Below are 18507 nucleotides of genomic sequence, written 5' to 3' on the forward strand. Positions count from 1 at the left end.
TGTTTCTTTCAAAGACTAATCATAAATTATGTGAAAAACAACATAAAATTTAATTTTGTATTTTTCACACTTCAAAATTGCCTGTCTTTTCAATACTGAGATACATTTTAAACAACTTTTTTTCTACCTGCCTGCTTCCCACAAAGGTAAGTATCTTGTGCATCTTTTAAATGCCAACATTGTGTTGCATCTGAAGACTGAAAATGTGTGAGACAACTGGCTAAATCAAAGACATGCTGGGGTTCAACCAGGGAGTCAAAATCTGGTCCAGATATCCTGGCCAAACACAGTATGAGCATTTCATTCTCCTGACTTGTTCTAAAAAGCAGGCACTGTAAAAGGATGTTGATAGCAAAAAGGAAGCCCAAGGAAACAGCAGGTGTGCAAACTGCCAAGAAAAGCATAAGATGATTCTGAAAGGGTTTCAGTGATGCATGTGGTTTTTCTTCTCCAGCCTTAACAGAAATGATCAAATAACTGAAAGTGACAACAAAGGGGCAAAACGTTCAGCTGGAACAGGAAAAAAGGCTACAGACTATTTAAAGTAATCAGATGTTTTGCAGTGGATTGGACTTGTTAAAGTTAACCCTTCCAGTAGTAATTTAACAAAATCTGCAAGACAATCTCTGTTGTCAGAGATTCCCTTCGAGTACCAGTGGAGATCAGGGAAAGTCCCGTAAAACTAAAAGTGGGCAAAATGATGCCAACCTCAAGAGGAGGAGGAGGAGGAGGAGGAGTCAGGAAATTAAACAGCAGCCAGCCCAACTTCAATTTCAAGAAATGTCAAGTTACACTGAGAACATACTGTAGCACCCAGCATCAAGCGTGCAGACACCAACACCAAAGCAGAACAAACTTGCTTAGCTTTTCCCTGTGTCAGAGTAGCAGGTCTTGCTGATAGAGCACAATTGTGATATATCTAAGACATATTACAGCTTACATAACACCCTTGTAAGCAAACTGGGCAAAATATAGATTTGATAAAACAATTTCAAGGTACACATGGAACTGATGCAAACAACAAGGCACATTTCTCCTTTATTGCCAAATAGGAAAAAAACCCAGTGATTAAAAAACAACCAACAAACGAACAAAAAAAAAAGCCCAAAGAAAACAAGATTTCGTCAAAGGCACCAAACTTATCTGAACAATAACCAAATCAGCTGTAGCAGGCACATCAGTACAGGTTAACCAGCATTCGGTGCAGACACCTTACAGTGGGCCTTACCTATTCAGTTTTCTCTAGTCTTAGCCTAACTCCCTCATATTGTCATAGGAAAAGAACTGAGTTTTCTAATGCTACACATGATTGGCATACACAACTAGCAATTATTTATAAACGCTGCTTTGCTATAAAGGCCTGAAAATATCAGGATAGAGAAGTTGTTAAAGCAGACTTATGACTGCTTTACTTGTTTAAGGGTTGCTAATTACTGCAGTATGAGCTATAGTGTATGCTTTGGGAATTATCTTTATGTGATATCTCTCTTTGAATTAAATTTCATCTGGAACCCTTTTTTACAGCAGAAAGGCATGTGTTCGCAAATAACGGGTATCAAATAAGTGTGAGTATGATAACATTTGATTGCTTGTTGGGTATTTGACTTTACCAAATTGTTTATTCCCAATAAGAAATTCTTTAATGAATATGAATTAAAAAAAAAAAAAATCTGTGTAAAGAACAAGACTCTTCTTCAATCTCTTCCTCCAGAAAACATCTTCAGTAACAAGAGAACATTTTCATTTCAGTAGTTTGGCTGAACCCAGTGGCAAACCTCTGTTAGACCTTCCATCTTAGTGGGAAGAAGAGACTATAAACTAATAATCTAAATCAGAAGTATGAACTACCTAAGCTAATTATCTAAGTCAAAAGTTTGACATGCAATTTGCAAAAGACACATTTTTAAGGGGTCTGATCTCATTGTGAGCTCAGAAACATGCATTCATTTCAGTTATCCAACAGAACTTAAAACCAAAATAATTTATTATCTGCCATTTATGGTGGAGACAGTTGACAGTTATTTATAGTCATCCATTTTCATTAACTTTAAACAAAACCTAGTAAACTCCACAACTTGTCCCCAGCACACAGTTCTGCAGATCACACTAACAACCAATAATCTTTCAAACTGAGCTCTCCTGACTTAGTAGTTTTTGCGTAAGACATTAGCTTTAGAATTGTTTTAATTTAATATACATACACAATAGGAACAATTTTAGTTTTGATTCTGCTATGAGCAAATGGCAATACCTCTAAATGCTACTGAAGAAATCCTGATCTTAAAGTAGTAAGCGGTGTTTGAAAGGCATGGAAAAAAATCGCATCATCTGAAAAGTTTCTGGCAGTCGAACACCCTACAGCAGCTCTGACATACCGACCCTGTAACCAGGAACTTGACATGCGCTGATGGAGAAGGAAAAGCAGACTGACCACAGATGTTTACCTAAGACAGGATAGCTCTATCATCTCTGTTTATGAAGTGGTAATTGATAGTTCCTGTAATATGGTGAGCATAGAGTACAAGAAAATAAACACTGATCAAAGCAAGCATAACCCCTTATTGTATCCAAAGGCTGTCTGAAAACAGCTCAACTAACTCCAAGCAGTTGCTTAATATACAAGAATTTTTTATTAGAAGAAATTTACTGAAAGCAACAAGTCAGTTTTTTTCCTCCCCCTTAAACTTATGCATCCCTAATAGTTCTTGAAACTTGATGCTGAAAATGACAGGTAAAGCCAATTGTAAAAGCACGTTGTATTCAAGGGAAACAGTGTTTTTTGAATATGATGTAAATGTGTTTAGGTTTTAAAAAGGTACTTTTCAATATTCCTACTGCGTTTTAAGTTGAAAGATTAGTATTTTCTTGCTGAGGGCCACAAAGCTTACAAAGCAGGTAAATCTCAACCTAGCCCTTAGGAAACTAAATCAAATGTAAACAACGTAAGCTACTACAACGGTCACCACTCAACACACTTTAAGGCAGCAGATCATTAAAAACTAAACAGCAAATCATCTTCAGAAACCATGCTATTAATTTTGTATTTATTTACAATCCTTTGCAGGCAAATGATACCTTTACAGCATTATGAAGTGCCATGCAAGGGATCCCCAAGCTTGCATGCACTTCACACCGGCCCCAGGATTGAGTTGATCGGCATTGCCTTGCAGTAGGTATGAGGTTTCTGATTTCAAGAGTGTGGATCCTCCATGCTCTTTGTCACAAAAAAAAGCATGCCCAAACCTCAGTTATGTCAGTCCCACTGACTTCAGTTACAGACTTCAGTTAAATTTGCATGGAAACTTCTGGGATCTTTACATTTCATTAATTTCTTAGAATGCAAAGTTAAATGGCACACTTTTTGCATTAAAAAATTACCAAAAGTTAGCAAGTTTATTTACTACCTTGTCTAACCTAATGCAACAAGGCCTCTATCAGGAATTACTGTGTGCTGATAGACAACTGTGAAAATGAGTCATTAATTACACTTTAAAAATAATTTTAAAACTATAATTTTAAAAAAATACATTTTAAAAAATGAGCCTCCACAGAAACGCATGCCCGCTGCTGCACCCTTGGGAACTGGAACCACTACCAAAAGCATGTAAGCCAATCTGGTCTGGTCACGCACATTTCTACTGCAGAATTTTTCTTATCCAAATAAAGATTTTCAGGAGGACCTGCTGCTGGTTCCCAGGTGCTCAGCTGCGACTCTGTGGAAACCTGCACTCCTCTGGGACTAGGAATAGTCCTGGTTTTGGGTGCCCAGCAACAAGAGTCTGCAGTGACTAAAATGAGATGGCTCAGCGACTGCCCAAAGGGAGACAAAGCAATTGGCAAAACCCTGAAAATTTATTCAAAGAAATAAGCTAGAAAACTTCAGTAAATCATTCCAGTCTACTTGGGTAATACAAACAAACAAACAAAAAAACGTTGTATGAAGAGCTCTAAATGAATAATGCGAGGAAGCAAAGCAGCTGCTAACGCCCTAGCATGTTTTCGAAGTGCTTGTCATGTCAGAACTTTCTTTTGTATACGCAGAGTTGTCTTCCTTTGACAAGCAATCCACACACCACCTTAAATACTGTCATTATGTATGTTGTATGAATCTTTTCGAAGAGAGGAAGAAAAAAACCCACAAATTCTCTGGTCTTTTCTTTTTTATTCAGCCTTTTTTTATTTTTTCCTTTGAAGGAGCAGGACACCAAACAAGGATTGTAAAAATTGCAGAAATTATCTTTGGTCAAACAAAACCTCACCAAGAATCACAGCTCACAACTACCATTTCAGTGAGGAGCTTGGCTATGTCTTTTATGAGCAGCATCCTGTGCTAGGCACTGCCATGCCAAGTAACAAATTCCACAGCCTAGACTCTCCAGAGCTTGCTGCTGGTACGCCAAACAAGGACTAAGAGGGAACGTGTCCACACTAAGTAATGCAGGACTGTGCTGTGACATTTCAAGTAAAACTGAATTGTTTGTTTCCAGAACTGGGACTAGCATTAACTGAACCGTACCATTCCTCAGCATCAAAGGGTTAAACCCAAAACGGTTGGAAAGTCAGGCATGAAGAAAAAAACCTGTTCCTCCCATTATTCCTTAATTTATTTGTACGACTGTAAAATCTACATTTTCCATCTCAGCACCATCAATCTCTAGCCTACTGTCTCTGCCAAAAGATATATACTTTATGGGGAAAGAGCCCAAAAGCTAAAGACAGAATCTAAAATACATTAACCAATACTTCGTTATATCAGTGATTCTTTCCATCTACTGTTCTATACATTGCATTGCAGTACTTATATACTTTACCACAGTGATTTATTTTCTACTGCTGTAAGGCACAGCAACTCTAACAAACTTCATTCTAAATCTCAATTTTATTACAGCAAGGCGGTTTGCAATGAAATATTTACAGGCATTCCATGGTTATTTGCCCCAAAAATCTCACTTTTGGAAGCAGCAGTATCACCCAAGGCAGCTATTTGCATACACAGGACATTCACAAACAACGTCTAGGCAATGCCTGTACCATGACTAAGTTACATTTTGTGAACATAAGGAAGCTGCTTAGAGACAGTTAAAGCAAGGAATCAGAAGTAAAGGTTTCCCTTCCGAATCACCAATTATCATAGATCACACCAATCTGATTGATGCCTTGTACCTACCTGGGGGCTTATTGGTCTCAGTGGACTATTATGAACATCACTACCGTTGCAAAAACACATTCCTGTTAGAAATGAGAAACGCAGGACTGAATGTGTGTAGGTATGTCTCCACGTCCCGCTCAGGGAACTGTCAGTGAGGAGATGTAGGCAGCTCAGAAACAGGCACTTGTTTCGATGTGTTTGGCCTAATCAAAATTGCACCTTAGCATTATAAACGAGGCTGAAACAATAGCACTTCTTCCTCCCGTTTTCACTCTTCTCCTGTGTTTTCCTTTTAATACATCCTGCTGGTATGAATGAAACACAGCATGTAGAGTGCTGTTTCTGGAGGATCCAAATTATTAGCTCTGAAGCTGCTGCATAGCAGAAATCTGTACTGAAGCTATTTTGTACTGGCTGTGGAAAGGCCTGAATATGAAGTTCAGATACACATATGAAGTTCAGTACAACGTAGCCAAAAAATTTTTGGAAGTCATATTGTTCTCTTACCTCTGAGAAATGAAACTGCACCCTAATCTGCTTTAAAAAAAATACTCTAAATGCTTGTATTTTTTATACTTTTGAGTTAGCCTACAAGTATTTCCTTAAGGCAAAGATAAATAGCTTAGATACAGAAAACTGGTTACTCAATCACTGTAAGCTCCCAGCACACTTCCACGTAACTTACTGTAAGAAAGCGAACAAAGAGAGTTTCACTAATCTGTAAGCCCCTTTTATTTATTTTTTCATGAAACCTATTTCATTTCTGTATCAAAAGAACTTTCAGACCATACTTAGACGAGTACCAATATTGGCAGTGCAGAGATCAAAAGCCATAGCTGACAAAACCTCAATATTGGTATATTTATAAGAGTTTTAAACAGGAAGCATATCTAAAGCAGTAGCACCTAAAGAACATGCTTGCTCAATCTTGTAAAGTCACTTCATCGTCATCATAAAATCCTTTCACCATTGTTATTTTGATAACATCATACAAAACATCCACATTTTTTAAAAAATTCAAATTACAAACATGTTTTTTTTATCATAAATATGAGCAGGAGGGGCACTTTTTTCCCAACTGAAGTGATGAGATTTGGTGTTTGTTGTTTGGGGTTTTTTTTGTTTATTATAGTGTTTATCATTATATCAGTGTAGGAGCAGCATACAAACATCGAATAATATGTATCACAGCTGAGATGCCACATTATTGCCCTCCGGTGAAGTTAACATGACTGAACACATGTTCATACCTCAACTACTTCCTGTTCACAGTCTAAAACGTTAATCTAAACTGCAGGTGGACTTGCTGCAGTTTATAAAGTAGAGTTGGCTTTGCTATGGAGTATCAGATTGTGAAACAGAAGTGATTCAGCTATAGTTGAGTACTGCTTAGAGGACTCTCCAGCAGAAGCAGAGGGTATGTGATGCATGAGGATGGATGCAGGTAAGAGGAGAGGAAGCGCTTTAAATTGCTGCAACCTTTTTGCTCAGTGACTGAGAATCAGAAACCCAACTCTCTGTCTCTCAGTGATCCAACTGAAAACCAGGACAGTACTTCTCTCTCAAGTGTGGTGAATATACTGTAAATACAGTATATATGAAAAGGGCACACACTTCTTGCATTGTAATGATAGGGAAGTATAAACTTGGAATAGAACAGCTTCATAAGGTCCTATTGGGAATGAATCCAACTGACCTCCACACTCTTCATACAGAAGATGCTAGAAAGATGCAAGAAAGAATGGTACAGCAGCTTGGCTCTACTTTACTTTTTCATTCAGAAAGAAAGCTTAAAATCCAGCTGAATAATAAAAGGAGTACCCTAAAAGGTATCTGATGTCATCAGATAGCACTAATTCAGTCCCAGACAGGAACTACAGAAAGTCTACAAAAAGCTGGAGGAGACAGCCTCTAAACCATCCAAATATTCCTCTTTCTCCTAACAATGAATATAGAATAAATAGGCCTTCAGCCACTTGCTTTCTCAAAAAAGGAATGGACAAAGTCCAAGAGGAAAGCTAGGAATGATCCAGTCTAAATTACTATGAATTCTAGACAAAGATCACAGAGCTCAGCCTTCACAGGCACTGACAGGTTAGAGGAACTATTCTGATCTACATGCATTTCTGGCAGACCCTTAGTCACAGATTGAGAACTATCAAATTCAGACTATCTTTATGAAAATAAAATATTGAAAGATGCTGCCATCAGGAACTGAAATGCGACAGAAGTGATAGTCCTTAATAAAGTTACCATGAATAGAAGACAATGTAAAAAAAAAAAACCAAAATTCCCAACAGGCCATAGGAATGAACCCTACAACACAAACATTAGTATTTTCAGAAAGCAATTTACAATAATCTAAGATAAAAGAGGAGAATTTTGAGAACAGTCTGGAACAGTCCATACAATCATGAGAAATACTATGACATGGTAAAGATTAACCTCAATTTTCATAAACTCTTAGAAATAAGCAAAGAATAAAAATACCCAGATGACTTTCTTCCTTATGAATCAAAAAGTGAAAAATTTCCATTTATAGCATAAGACCAGCATAAGTTCATATGATATTAATAAACCTCATGGAATGCCTTTAAGTTAACAGAAGTTAGCAAAGATTTCTTTCTCCTTTCAAATCTCACCTGGAACATGGCTATTAATTTCAATCGACACTAACATTATCTGTAACAGCATTGTTAAATGACTGAGGAAGAAAAAGAAATAATGTTATTTTTCCAATTTACTCCTAGAAATGGCATTTTTAAAATTGACTGATAAAAAAAGATTCAAGACTGTAAAGCACTGTCAGGAATGGTGACTACAGAGTAAGTGTGAAAAACTAATTCTATAACTCGCCATTTTTCCATAATCTTTAACAGATTCATTTGTAAGATCTTCCTATAATTAATTTTTCTTTCTGAACACACTGCCTTTGAGATGAATATCAATATGACTAGTCTTTTTCTGGTTTACAGAGGCCTGGGGTTATTAGTTATCTTCTGCTCCCTCTACTGACTCTATGAGAAATGGCTCCAAAACCCTTTAAGAAGCTTCTCTGAAAGAACAGTTTAGGATTTGATATAATACTTCAAGGTATTAAAAAGGCATAAAGTATAAATCTGTGGAGCGCCAAATCCTTGTGAAAGTCAGAATAGATTATCTGTCTTCCACTTCTTTCAAAGGCAGAAGCCTTCGAAAATAAATCCTTCCTACAGCTTCCATGGTATTAACTACAATACAAGCCATTTATGATACTCTCAGGAAATTTCTTCATAATATTTCAAGTGTTTTATATTTATGTGGAAAAAAAGAACTACAAATTTCCATTTTTTGATAGTTCTTAGCAGTATTTCTTTATAAACTCTACTACTCAGTTGAATCCACAAAATCTACCTGAAGTCTCCTTTTTACCCTTTGTAATGTGATGTGAAGGACAGTAATCTACTACCAGTATGACACAAGCACCATATTTACTTTTCATATTTTGAACATAACTCACGAAGTGGCCAATGGGATATAATTTATAAAATAGATGAGGGAAAGTTCCCCACAATTCAGAAATTACTTAACAAAGGACTTGGTATACTACTTCTATTATCTTGAAAGGTGAATGATCTTCAGGACAGCTTACTGTTTGCTATTCTTTTACTGAAAAAAGAGAGTCATCTACTGTGTTGGGGTTTTTTTATAAAACATCTTATTTAATAAGGATAATACTGGAATGCCTATCTTAATTATATGAACCGTAATATAAGATTTAAATCCATAATTTTGTTGTTACATCTAGCAAAAGTTATTAAATTAGTTTTGTTGTGTATTAGAAACAAGTGATTTCATACAATAATGATATCTACACCATGATACGCCATGAAACTAAAGCCTTTGTCATTAAAGACACTGAATATGAAGAGAGATAAAAAACAGAAAGCCACAATGAAATAAAATTCCTATATTTCCTACACAGACCTCTATTCCACTGCACAGACCTCTATTTCACTGAGCATTAACAAAATCCAGTAACTCACCAGATCAATCAGACTCTCCTGGATTCTGTTCAGTGTGGTGCGTAATCTGCTGCTACTGAGGCCCAGTCCTGTTGATTCAAACTGGAAGAAATACATTCTATTTAAGTTCAGAAGGAAAAACCCACTGGTTTAAATTTTACAGTGATACAGCAGAACTTCAGTTTGTAAACACTAGCTACAATTTACTTACATTCAAGTTTTAGTACATAATTGCATCCATACGAAATGAAAAGAAAATCAACAGAGGTCATGGCACTCAACACTGCACTGGTGTGAAGAATGACCCGAGGACCTTTCATGAAGATGACAGCTTACCATTCATACCAATAAACTATCACTATCTTTTATTGTTGTAATACTGTATTTGGGTGCAGGACGCTGGATTTTCTTACTTATTTGGGCAATGGTGCACCACGATGCTCCCACTGAGACTTGCACGCACACCACACCCAAGCCAAATGATCTTGACTTCTCAAGACCAATTTCTTGTAATTCCTAATTAAATATCTAACTTGCATATGTAAAATTATATCCACTGATCTTTATAAAACAGTCCTTATTACTCAATGCTTGTACAGATCTACCTGAGAAATGTGCCATCTTCATGTTCACGGCTCAGAATTATTATGGGACAGATGTTCAGCTGGGATAAATCAATACAGCTACACTGATTCCCTGGTAAATGCAGTGAATTATACCAGCTGAGGGTCTGATTTGACATGCGTAATTAATGTAGCTACTTATCTTCTACTTCCAATTAAAAAAAAAAAAAAAGAACTAACACAACAAAGGAAGTGGAAAAGGGACAGCTAAGAAACGCACATTTACGTCAAGAATCTGCAAGTATTTGAACCCAGTTCTGGTATGTGATTCACACCAAAAGGCAATTTACTGAATAATAGAACAGTGTTGTACACTATATTATTAGACCTCCTTTCAATGCACTAAATCAGGGAAGGAAGTGTTCAAGCTCATATCATCCCATCTGCTCCTTTTAAATATAAAAAGGTGTAGTTTAGGTCCCCATTTACTGCACCTAACGCTTCTGACTTGAAATATCCATCTGCCCCAATCCTCCTATATATTAATGAAAATTTACATCTGAGCTGAGTTCCTACTGGAAGTACACTCTGCTGAAATCTAGAACCTGGTCTAGGAGACATAAATCACTATCCTAATGTCCACATTTGATAAAAAGAAGTGTTCTTGCCTTTGTTTTTCTGCAGATGAAGTAAGCTTTTTTACAAAAAAAATTTGTGTTTTTCTTCACATTTTTACTGTAGAAGTATGAGTTCCAAACTGCCTTTGATTTTGCAGGTGTATGGGTGAAAAAGAAAGTAACTTTTTCCCCTTTAAAAAACACACCCTGAATTCTCTTTTTTTCCTCCTCGACATCATATAGTAGTGTTTCAAGACATGGCTGTAAGGACTGCAAATTCAAGACTGGCTATTCTCCCTGTTAAGGTAAGAACAAGCAGAAAAAATATCCTGCATAAAGGAAAAAAATATACATATTTAAAAAGTATTTGCAAGTTTCAGCCACTAAATTTCATTTTAAGAAATTTGCACCTGCACCATCAAAACTACACATCATGAGATCTTCCACTAATTCTTTCTCCTTCTGCCTTGCAATTACTAATTTTCAATAGCTACCAGTAACTTTCACTTACTTACTCTGTAATGATATCTTTCTTTCTAAAAAATAACAATTTCGCATTTGAAACATATATGAAAAGGAAATGTAAAAACAAACTTAAATTTCCATAAAACTTTACATATCAAGAACTCCCAGAATCACAGAATGGTGGGGGTTGGAAAGGACCTCTGGAGGTCATCTTGGCCAACTCCCCTGCTTGAGCAGGGACACCTAGAGCAGGGAAACTGATAAACTCCACATTTATCAGGCAATCAGTTACAGCCTGAAGCCAGAATTGTGCAGCCATATGTATAAGGGGGGAAAAACCTACAGCAAACAAACAAAATGGTCACCAAAAGATTGTTGCTCAATGTTTTTCCACAGGGACAGAAGGTCATGACTTCACACAGAACATGTCACTCATCAGTATAACCGCTTTACTTCACGGAAGTTTTTTCTATTTCTATATGCAAACTGGTAGATACCTAAATTCCACAAATTGATGACCTAGTACGGCTAGTAAGCAGAACATTAGACAATCCACAGAGTAATTTTACTCATCACCAATTCTACATAACCTCTTATAGTTAAAAGAAAAATAAAATTAAGTTTTTTCCATAAAATGGCCATTGGTTTACAAATTATTATGTCTTTAGAAAAAAAATTACAACTCACCTCTATACTTTATTCTTTATTCCGCTAAGGAAGACTATTCTGTGGCATGTTGATGAATGTCTTACACCTTAGTGAGTAGATATTAAATATAGGCAATCCCTTTCAATTTCATGTTCGGTCGCTCCATAATTTGAGATTGATGCAGCCTTAACTTGCATCCCACAAATTAAAGAGGTTTTGAAAGAGCGATTCTGGTTACAATGGTGTGCAACTTTTGGCAGTGAAGAAAGCCAAATACTGACTACATAGGATAATAATTCTAAAAAGGTCTGGAAAGGGCAATGACTTAGCATCATGACCGGACACAGAACTCAACAAGTATATTTTAAATCCTCGGTTTTCACTGAACTGGCAATGAACTCTATACAATTAATCACTCTCCTTATGTGTGTACTAACTCACACATACAACATAAGCACAACATTCACAAGAAATTTCAACCACATAAGGAAGTTATATTGCCAGCATACTTGTAAGAATCCCATAAGATGCTACTTTGTAAATAAACCAGGAACACTCTCAGTGGTCTAAATCACATACCATCATCCATCTCTGCTTTCTAAAGGTTTATAAACACTATGGGGAGTGAGGACATTTAAGCAGCATTACAAGAGGGTTTACTACATTCATAGACCCTTTGTAAGCATTATGTTTCCCATGGAAAATCATCTGTCAAAACAAAAATTAGGCATACGACAAAAACATCACAATTTTACCACCCATCTGGTATAATGTTTACCTGCCTAGCACTGTGCTGTTTTCTGTTAGAAGTAGAGAGTGAGGAACTCAGTATGGGCTTTAAAAAACACAAATGGGAGGTGCAAAAAAATAAAAATGCAATGTGAATACCAGAGCAGTTGACTAAGCCAATGGAAATCAATCATCTTAACAAAAAAGAAACCCACAAACAAAAAACCACCACAAACCCACCCATCTTCTAAACACAAACAAATTGCAAATACATTTATCCTGCCAAAGAGAACAGCTCAAAACCATTTAGAACCACATGTTGAGTCTGAAAATCCATTACAGTTTGCCAACAGATGATGACGAATTTGGAACCCCATGATATTATTACTTGTGGAGTAATTTAGGGGCCAAGAGAGGAGAAATATTTTTACACACAGCTTTTCATAAATATTTTAAGACAATTCTGTTGAAAGTTGATCTATGTTAAGTACAGATATTGCTGACAAGCATTTGTTTCAATTACAAGATCACTCAAAAAACCCTGTTTTCATTAATGCAATTAGATTGACAGAAGAATACTAGATCTGAAAAAGGGTATTTCAAACCTCTGAAACCTGAGTTACTACTTAACTTTCATGGACCCCTTCTCTTCTTCCTTTTGCTATTCTTATCAAAGGTAGAGAAATACATCTAGGAAAATTAAATCAACTCATACTTTCTAGGCTCCAATCCACCTCCCTCCTTTTACAGGACGGTCCTTTGCTCCCCACTTTCTGCCCCTACTTTTAGGTTTTTCATGCTGTCTTTCCTCCCTTTCAAAATACTGCTGGAAAAAGTATACAGACTCTATTCAAAACATAAAAGGATTCATGTCCAGAGATAAGGATGCTCCCAGTGCTTATTCCCCTTATTGATCTAATCAGCCTTTTCTTACTCCTGCATTCAAATCCATTCTGTTGCCACTAATTTTTCTGGGGATTACATATTAGGTAGTATTCTAAGTAAAGGGATCTCTGTATTCTCAGTCTGTGTGTATGATGATACTTGGAAATGAATAATGCTTCTACCTACCGTGTCATTTCGGCCAAAAAACGTATAGACTGCATACAGATAGTAATCGAAGAGCTGGGACATGAAGTGGATCACATCAAAAGCAATTGGTTTCAGAATATTCATCATCTGCATGTATTTCCCTTAAAAATTAAATACAGAAGATCAGTTTCCTCAGCATAAGTACTACAAAAACAGCACTGAGTTTGACAAACTCAAAACCAGCTTTATAAGAAGTTTATAATTTAGCCTTGAATATTGATTAAGAACAACTTAGTAATACTTCAGAGATTGGGGTGTTTTAAAACAAAGCTAAATATGATGACTAGGACACCACAAATGCCTCAAGACTTCTCCAAATTTGGATGTTAATCCATATCAAAATGTCTTGAACCATTCCTGACCTTCTGGTACCAAATTTGAAATATACAACTTTGGATCCCCTACAAGTTTCAGCTTCATTTAGACAAAAAATAATAATCCCCTAAAGTAGTCTCCAGCAAAGGATACATAGAGCCACTGAAGGTTTTATGAATTTGTATGTGGTTATGTATGCATATATGAATACTTTTCAGGCAATAGAAAACCACAGTATAAAAACGATATGCCCAAGATTGGATTTAATCCAAAAGCTCCAGGAATAATGAGTTTCACATCAGCAACATAGCATTTCCTGCTCTCTTCCTTTTTAGCCTTGGGCAAGAAACCCAAATAGTTTTAAGATGTATGTTTGAAATGTTTCTAGAAGGATAGACTGACAGGAGAGGAGGATGCTGGGACCCTGTCACATCCAGGGAGCAGAATAATTCCTTCTCGTCTTTCCTGTTCTCTGCTGTTGTGCATTTGACTTGGGAAATTAAAAATTAAAGAATTTTAAAAAAAAACTCAGAACTTTCATCTATATGTTAGCTCTATCAAACTGATCATAGGATTTGGACTCAAATAAATTTTTCTCTACACGTCTAGTTCACAGGGCCTATAGTTTTTAGTTATTTTGTTTTCCAGCATACGGCATGGCTCTTTTCATGGAGTCACACAAGAAGCATACTTAATGAAAACCCCAGTATTGTAGGTACTTTACATTTCCCACTAACTAGATCAAAACTTACATACTGTTTGCCCTATTAGCATCTTAAAAACATAAAGAATATATAATAAGCTTTGGTTTATTATACTAACAGGCAGCAATTTTTTAACCAGAACATAAATGCAGCCTACCCAGCACACAGGATATAGCAGATCTCTTAAGACTGTCATACTCCAGACATGTTTTGATGTGACAGGGTGGAAAAAATTACATGAAGGTGCTAAAATAATTTCTTTTTCCTGCAGTCAGCCACACTGTTTTTCAAGTTAATGCTGTGCCCAGCAAAGTAATTTACTAATCAATACAGAAAATGTTTTATACAGAGAAACTGAGTAACAAAGAAACAAATTTAGCTACTAGTAGCAGGGGGAGTTATCTGAATTTTTTTAAGCAATTACTTGTGTAGTTCAGTAAAGGTAACATTAACAAATACATGATACAGCTACATACATGGTAAGATGATATAGCAGTACAGTAAGAATCAAGCAATAACCTGGCATTGCTACCTTCCAGGTTTCTATCTAGCTTAGACTATGCATTTATGTCCCAGTTTGCTAAAACACAAAGCATAGATTTTGTTATTTTTTGGAGATTTGACACAGGTTGCAATACTTAATATTTGGCAGTTTAGCCCAACTGTTAATTCTATGTTTAATTATCAATGTTTTGATCTACAGCATTATGAACAAACTGAAAAGCAGACTAAAACAATTCTATTTGTCTTCCAAAAGGGAAAATCAAATGCAGCTATATCTAGCACAGTCCAATATGGAAATTTTCAGATGTTTGGGATAGGATGGTACCCTAATCAAAGCAGCTGTCACCTCCATATGTGCTATCTGAATATTCTGTATTGCCACAGGCTGACTTTTTCCACTTACCCTGTAATAAACACATTTTTAAACTCCCTGCAGCCCACACACTATGTAAGGGTGATGTGTGTTGCATTCTGGACAGTTAGATTTCCAAATATCTGTGCAGTTGGCATGAATATTCAAGGTAATCTCTCGGGCAGTATCTTACGCTTTTCCAAAGGGCTGTACACTGCCCAAGTATTGTCCCTATAAAAATCTTCCAATGCCAAGAACATTTCTCTATTACTACATCACTCAGCCTCTTGACACAACAAGAGTTCCAAGAACATTTCCTCCTAGCTGCTCTAATAGGAGGCCAACTATATTAACTTCTATACATTGTTACCTAGTCACACTAAAGTCCCGAATTTGGGTGAAAATGGGTGTAAGAGAACATTTCCAAATAGCACTAATAGCCCCAAACCATGTCATGCTAGAAACTTCCAGAAATACTTGAAAACACCACTCAGTTTCAACAACTCAGAGTAGCTTGACTTTCTAGGGGCTCTCCATTAACAGCTAAAAATGCTGAACATTTGCCAGGTTTGTTCTGAAGTATTATTTCCAACACTTCTTTTGTACTTAAATACAGTAAGTAGAGAGTACTCTCTATCAGACTAATCTATATGAAGCTGATCACTAAAACCACAAAGGTAAATAGACACACAACCTACCAAATAATACATATTTGAGTTTTAGTATATCTATAGTCATTAGTAAAATCATTTCCTAGGGAGTCCCACAATTCCTAACATGCAGCTTCCTATGGCATACATTAGGAGCTAAAATGCCACTTTGAAAGAAAAAGTGAAATGCCCGTTGTAATTATAACATTTTGAAAGACACTGTGATTTGGGTTTTCTTAAGTTCCATGAGGTTCTGTGCTATGTGACCAATCGTTTACTTCAGCTACAAGATTTCTGCCGAGATGTGTCATAACCATTATTTTCTTAAAAGTTAATTGGTTTTAAACCACGAAAAATCTAAGAGTTTCCTCCCAAAACCCATTCACGAAAAAGCAAAAATGAGGCAAAAAAAGGGATTAGAAAACCCCAACATAAGAAATAGTTTAATGGGTATTTCTTATTTCAGAATTATGTTAATTAAAATAAGAAGTCACCCAAACAATATATATGATGGCATAATCATTAATTATTCTTGTTGCTGTATAGAACCTAGGTTAAAATATTCCATACAGATTTAACACAGGTTCATTCTTCCTTTACATTTTAAGTCAACATGCTTTATAGGAAAAAATTAACATCATAAATTAATCTAACAGCTACTTTATCCTGGAAACAGAGAAATAATTACCTGGCTTATAAACTTGAGGGAAAACCAGATAAATTGAACTGCTCACTTGAAATTCAAATTAGATGAAGTTATAGCAACTCTCACTTCGGTTATACATAGCAACTCATTTATGTAGTTTATACATATTAAGCTACACTTTGTTTTATTCATCTAGTCTCCAGGCTAAGCATAAAGCACACAGAAATAGTACAAATTGGTTATGAGTACTGTTATACCCATTCAGTGAGTACTACTACTGGCATAACATCCCTTCCTAAAAAAGTTAGGCAACAATTTCTGCTACTTGATTGGGCAATTCAAATCCACATCTTTATCTCACTCCAGACTTCCCTTTTTAAACCTAGTTTCCTTTATGATTTTTTTTTTTTTTAAACTAAGGTCAGGGAGCAGATCTAGATCTGCCAAAAGTCATGCTGATACAACTCACAGGAGGCAGGAATACCAGTGGCAAAACGTAGCAGGGACAAAAACTGTTGAAGTACTCACATTACTGCTACCAAAACAAGTGCCTCTCAAAACAGAGCCCTATTTTCAAGGAACAGAACTTTAAAAGAGTACAGGCTTTCTGTAGATAGGACATATCTATAATGTCCCCTGTACTATGTTAGGCCCCTGCTTATTTTCTGAGGCACCACACTGCTGCTTTTGCCTATGCAATTCACTCTGTCCAACTTCATCTCAAAACTAGACCCTTAGCCCACACTGGTTGCCTAGATCTGTGCAGAGGGCAAGCTGCTCCAGAAGAAAAGTGCTAAGATATCTATGCGATGACATGCAGGCAAAGATATCCAGGATAGCCAACAAACTCTATCATCTTCTGGAGTTACCTACAGTTCTCCATTGATAACGAAGGGATGCTAGACAATCGTCTCGGTTATACTTCTTGAAATTGGTGTCAAGTACCATGGCATTTCCCTAGCCAAAAATCTGAGACAGTGCAAGACAAACTGGAGCCTTCCATGGCATTAGCAGAGACTGCTGTTAAGAGAGGCACACTCCATGGCATTCCTGTCTGCAGAGGGATGATCTAAGGGACTGGATCAAACCTGGATCTCCTACAACCTAGGATCACACCCAGCCAAATCCACCCATTAACAACGTGCTTATCTTCATGTTTTACAGGGATGATTTAAAAGACAAGAGGGGAGACAAGAAGGGAAGAAAAATTAATAAATCATACAGTCTGGCTAAATGGTGGTATCTTACTTGTTTCTTCTTTCTGTAGCCATTAACCTTTCGTTAAAGAAATGTGTGAGATGTCCCTGGGGATGCTTTCTGGAATAAGTGAGTGAAATATTTGTATGCTAAGGCCAAAAGTCATGACAAAAGATGAAGGCATTTTCAACTTCCATGGCAGAGGTGTAATATGCAGTTTACATCTAACAGAAACACTGTGCAAAAAACCCCAATTTCATTTATGATATCAAATGGCAGGTATTCCTCAAAAAAGATACAAACTAAGGTGAAGTAAGGCGGGGTCATTGCATATTAGAAACATGAGAAACTCCAAAGAAACTAGAAGGACAGAATGATTAGGACAAGGACAAAGAGGAAACCACAGACCTATTTGCTCAGGAAGTTACATTAAGAGCTAGAGGTACCAAAAGTCTTTCCAAAACTAAATTTTCCAAAGATGATAAAAATCAGTTTTCCAATTACAGAAGACTAACAAAAGCAAACCAATCTGGGGGGACATGAGAGTACAGAAACTGTAGACAAACAAGACAGCCCAAAAGCAAGAATGAATAGTTTGCCTTGGTTTTCATTATGGAAAATTATACTGATAGGGAATAAAATGAGAAGCAGAACAGGATGACTAACAGAACTGAACTGGCCACTTTCAGCTACACTGAGAATGAGCTGGAAAAGACCTTAAAACAGTCAAGCTACAGGAGCAAAGGAATCAGGACATAATAAAAAATGGCCATGAAAACACCAGTATGGTAATCAGTGTAATAACCTATATGGGCAATAAGCAGTCAAGGCATGGATTGTACCGGTACAACTGAAAAACAGCAAAGAAAAAC

At 36.5% G+C, this 18507-nt stretch overlaps 1 protein-coding gene across 1 annotated transcript in view; it reads right to left on the reverse strand.

The window, feature by feature from the left end:
- The window catches only part of VPS50 (VPS50 subunit of EARP/GARPII complex), a 97652-nt gene that overhangs the window by 13229 nt on the left and 65916 nt on the right, over positions 1 to 18507 (reverse strand). The window contains exons 21-22 of the mRNA XM_064444614.1: positions 13247 to 13368; positions 9175 to 9255 (exon numbers count right to left, since the gene is read on the reverse strand). Of these exons, the coding sequence (XP_064300684.1) occupies positions 9175 to 9255; positions 13247 to 13368 (203 nt within the window). The remainder of the gene's footprint in view (positions 1 to 9174; positions 9256 to 13246; positions 13369 to 18507) is intronic.

Source organism: Phalacrocorax carbo, chromosome 2, assembly GCF_963921805.1.
Source record: "Phalacrocorax carbo chromosome 2, bPhaCar2.1, whole genome shotgun sequence".
Classification (NCBI taxonomy): domain Eukaryota; kingdom Metazoa; phylum Chordata; class Aves; order Suliformes; family Phalacrocoracidae; genus Phalacrocorax; species Phalacrocorax carbo.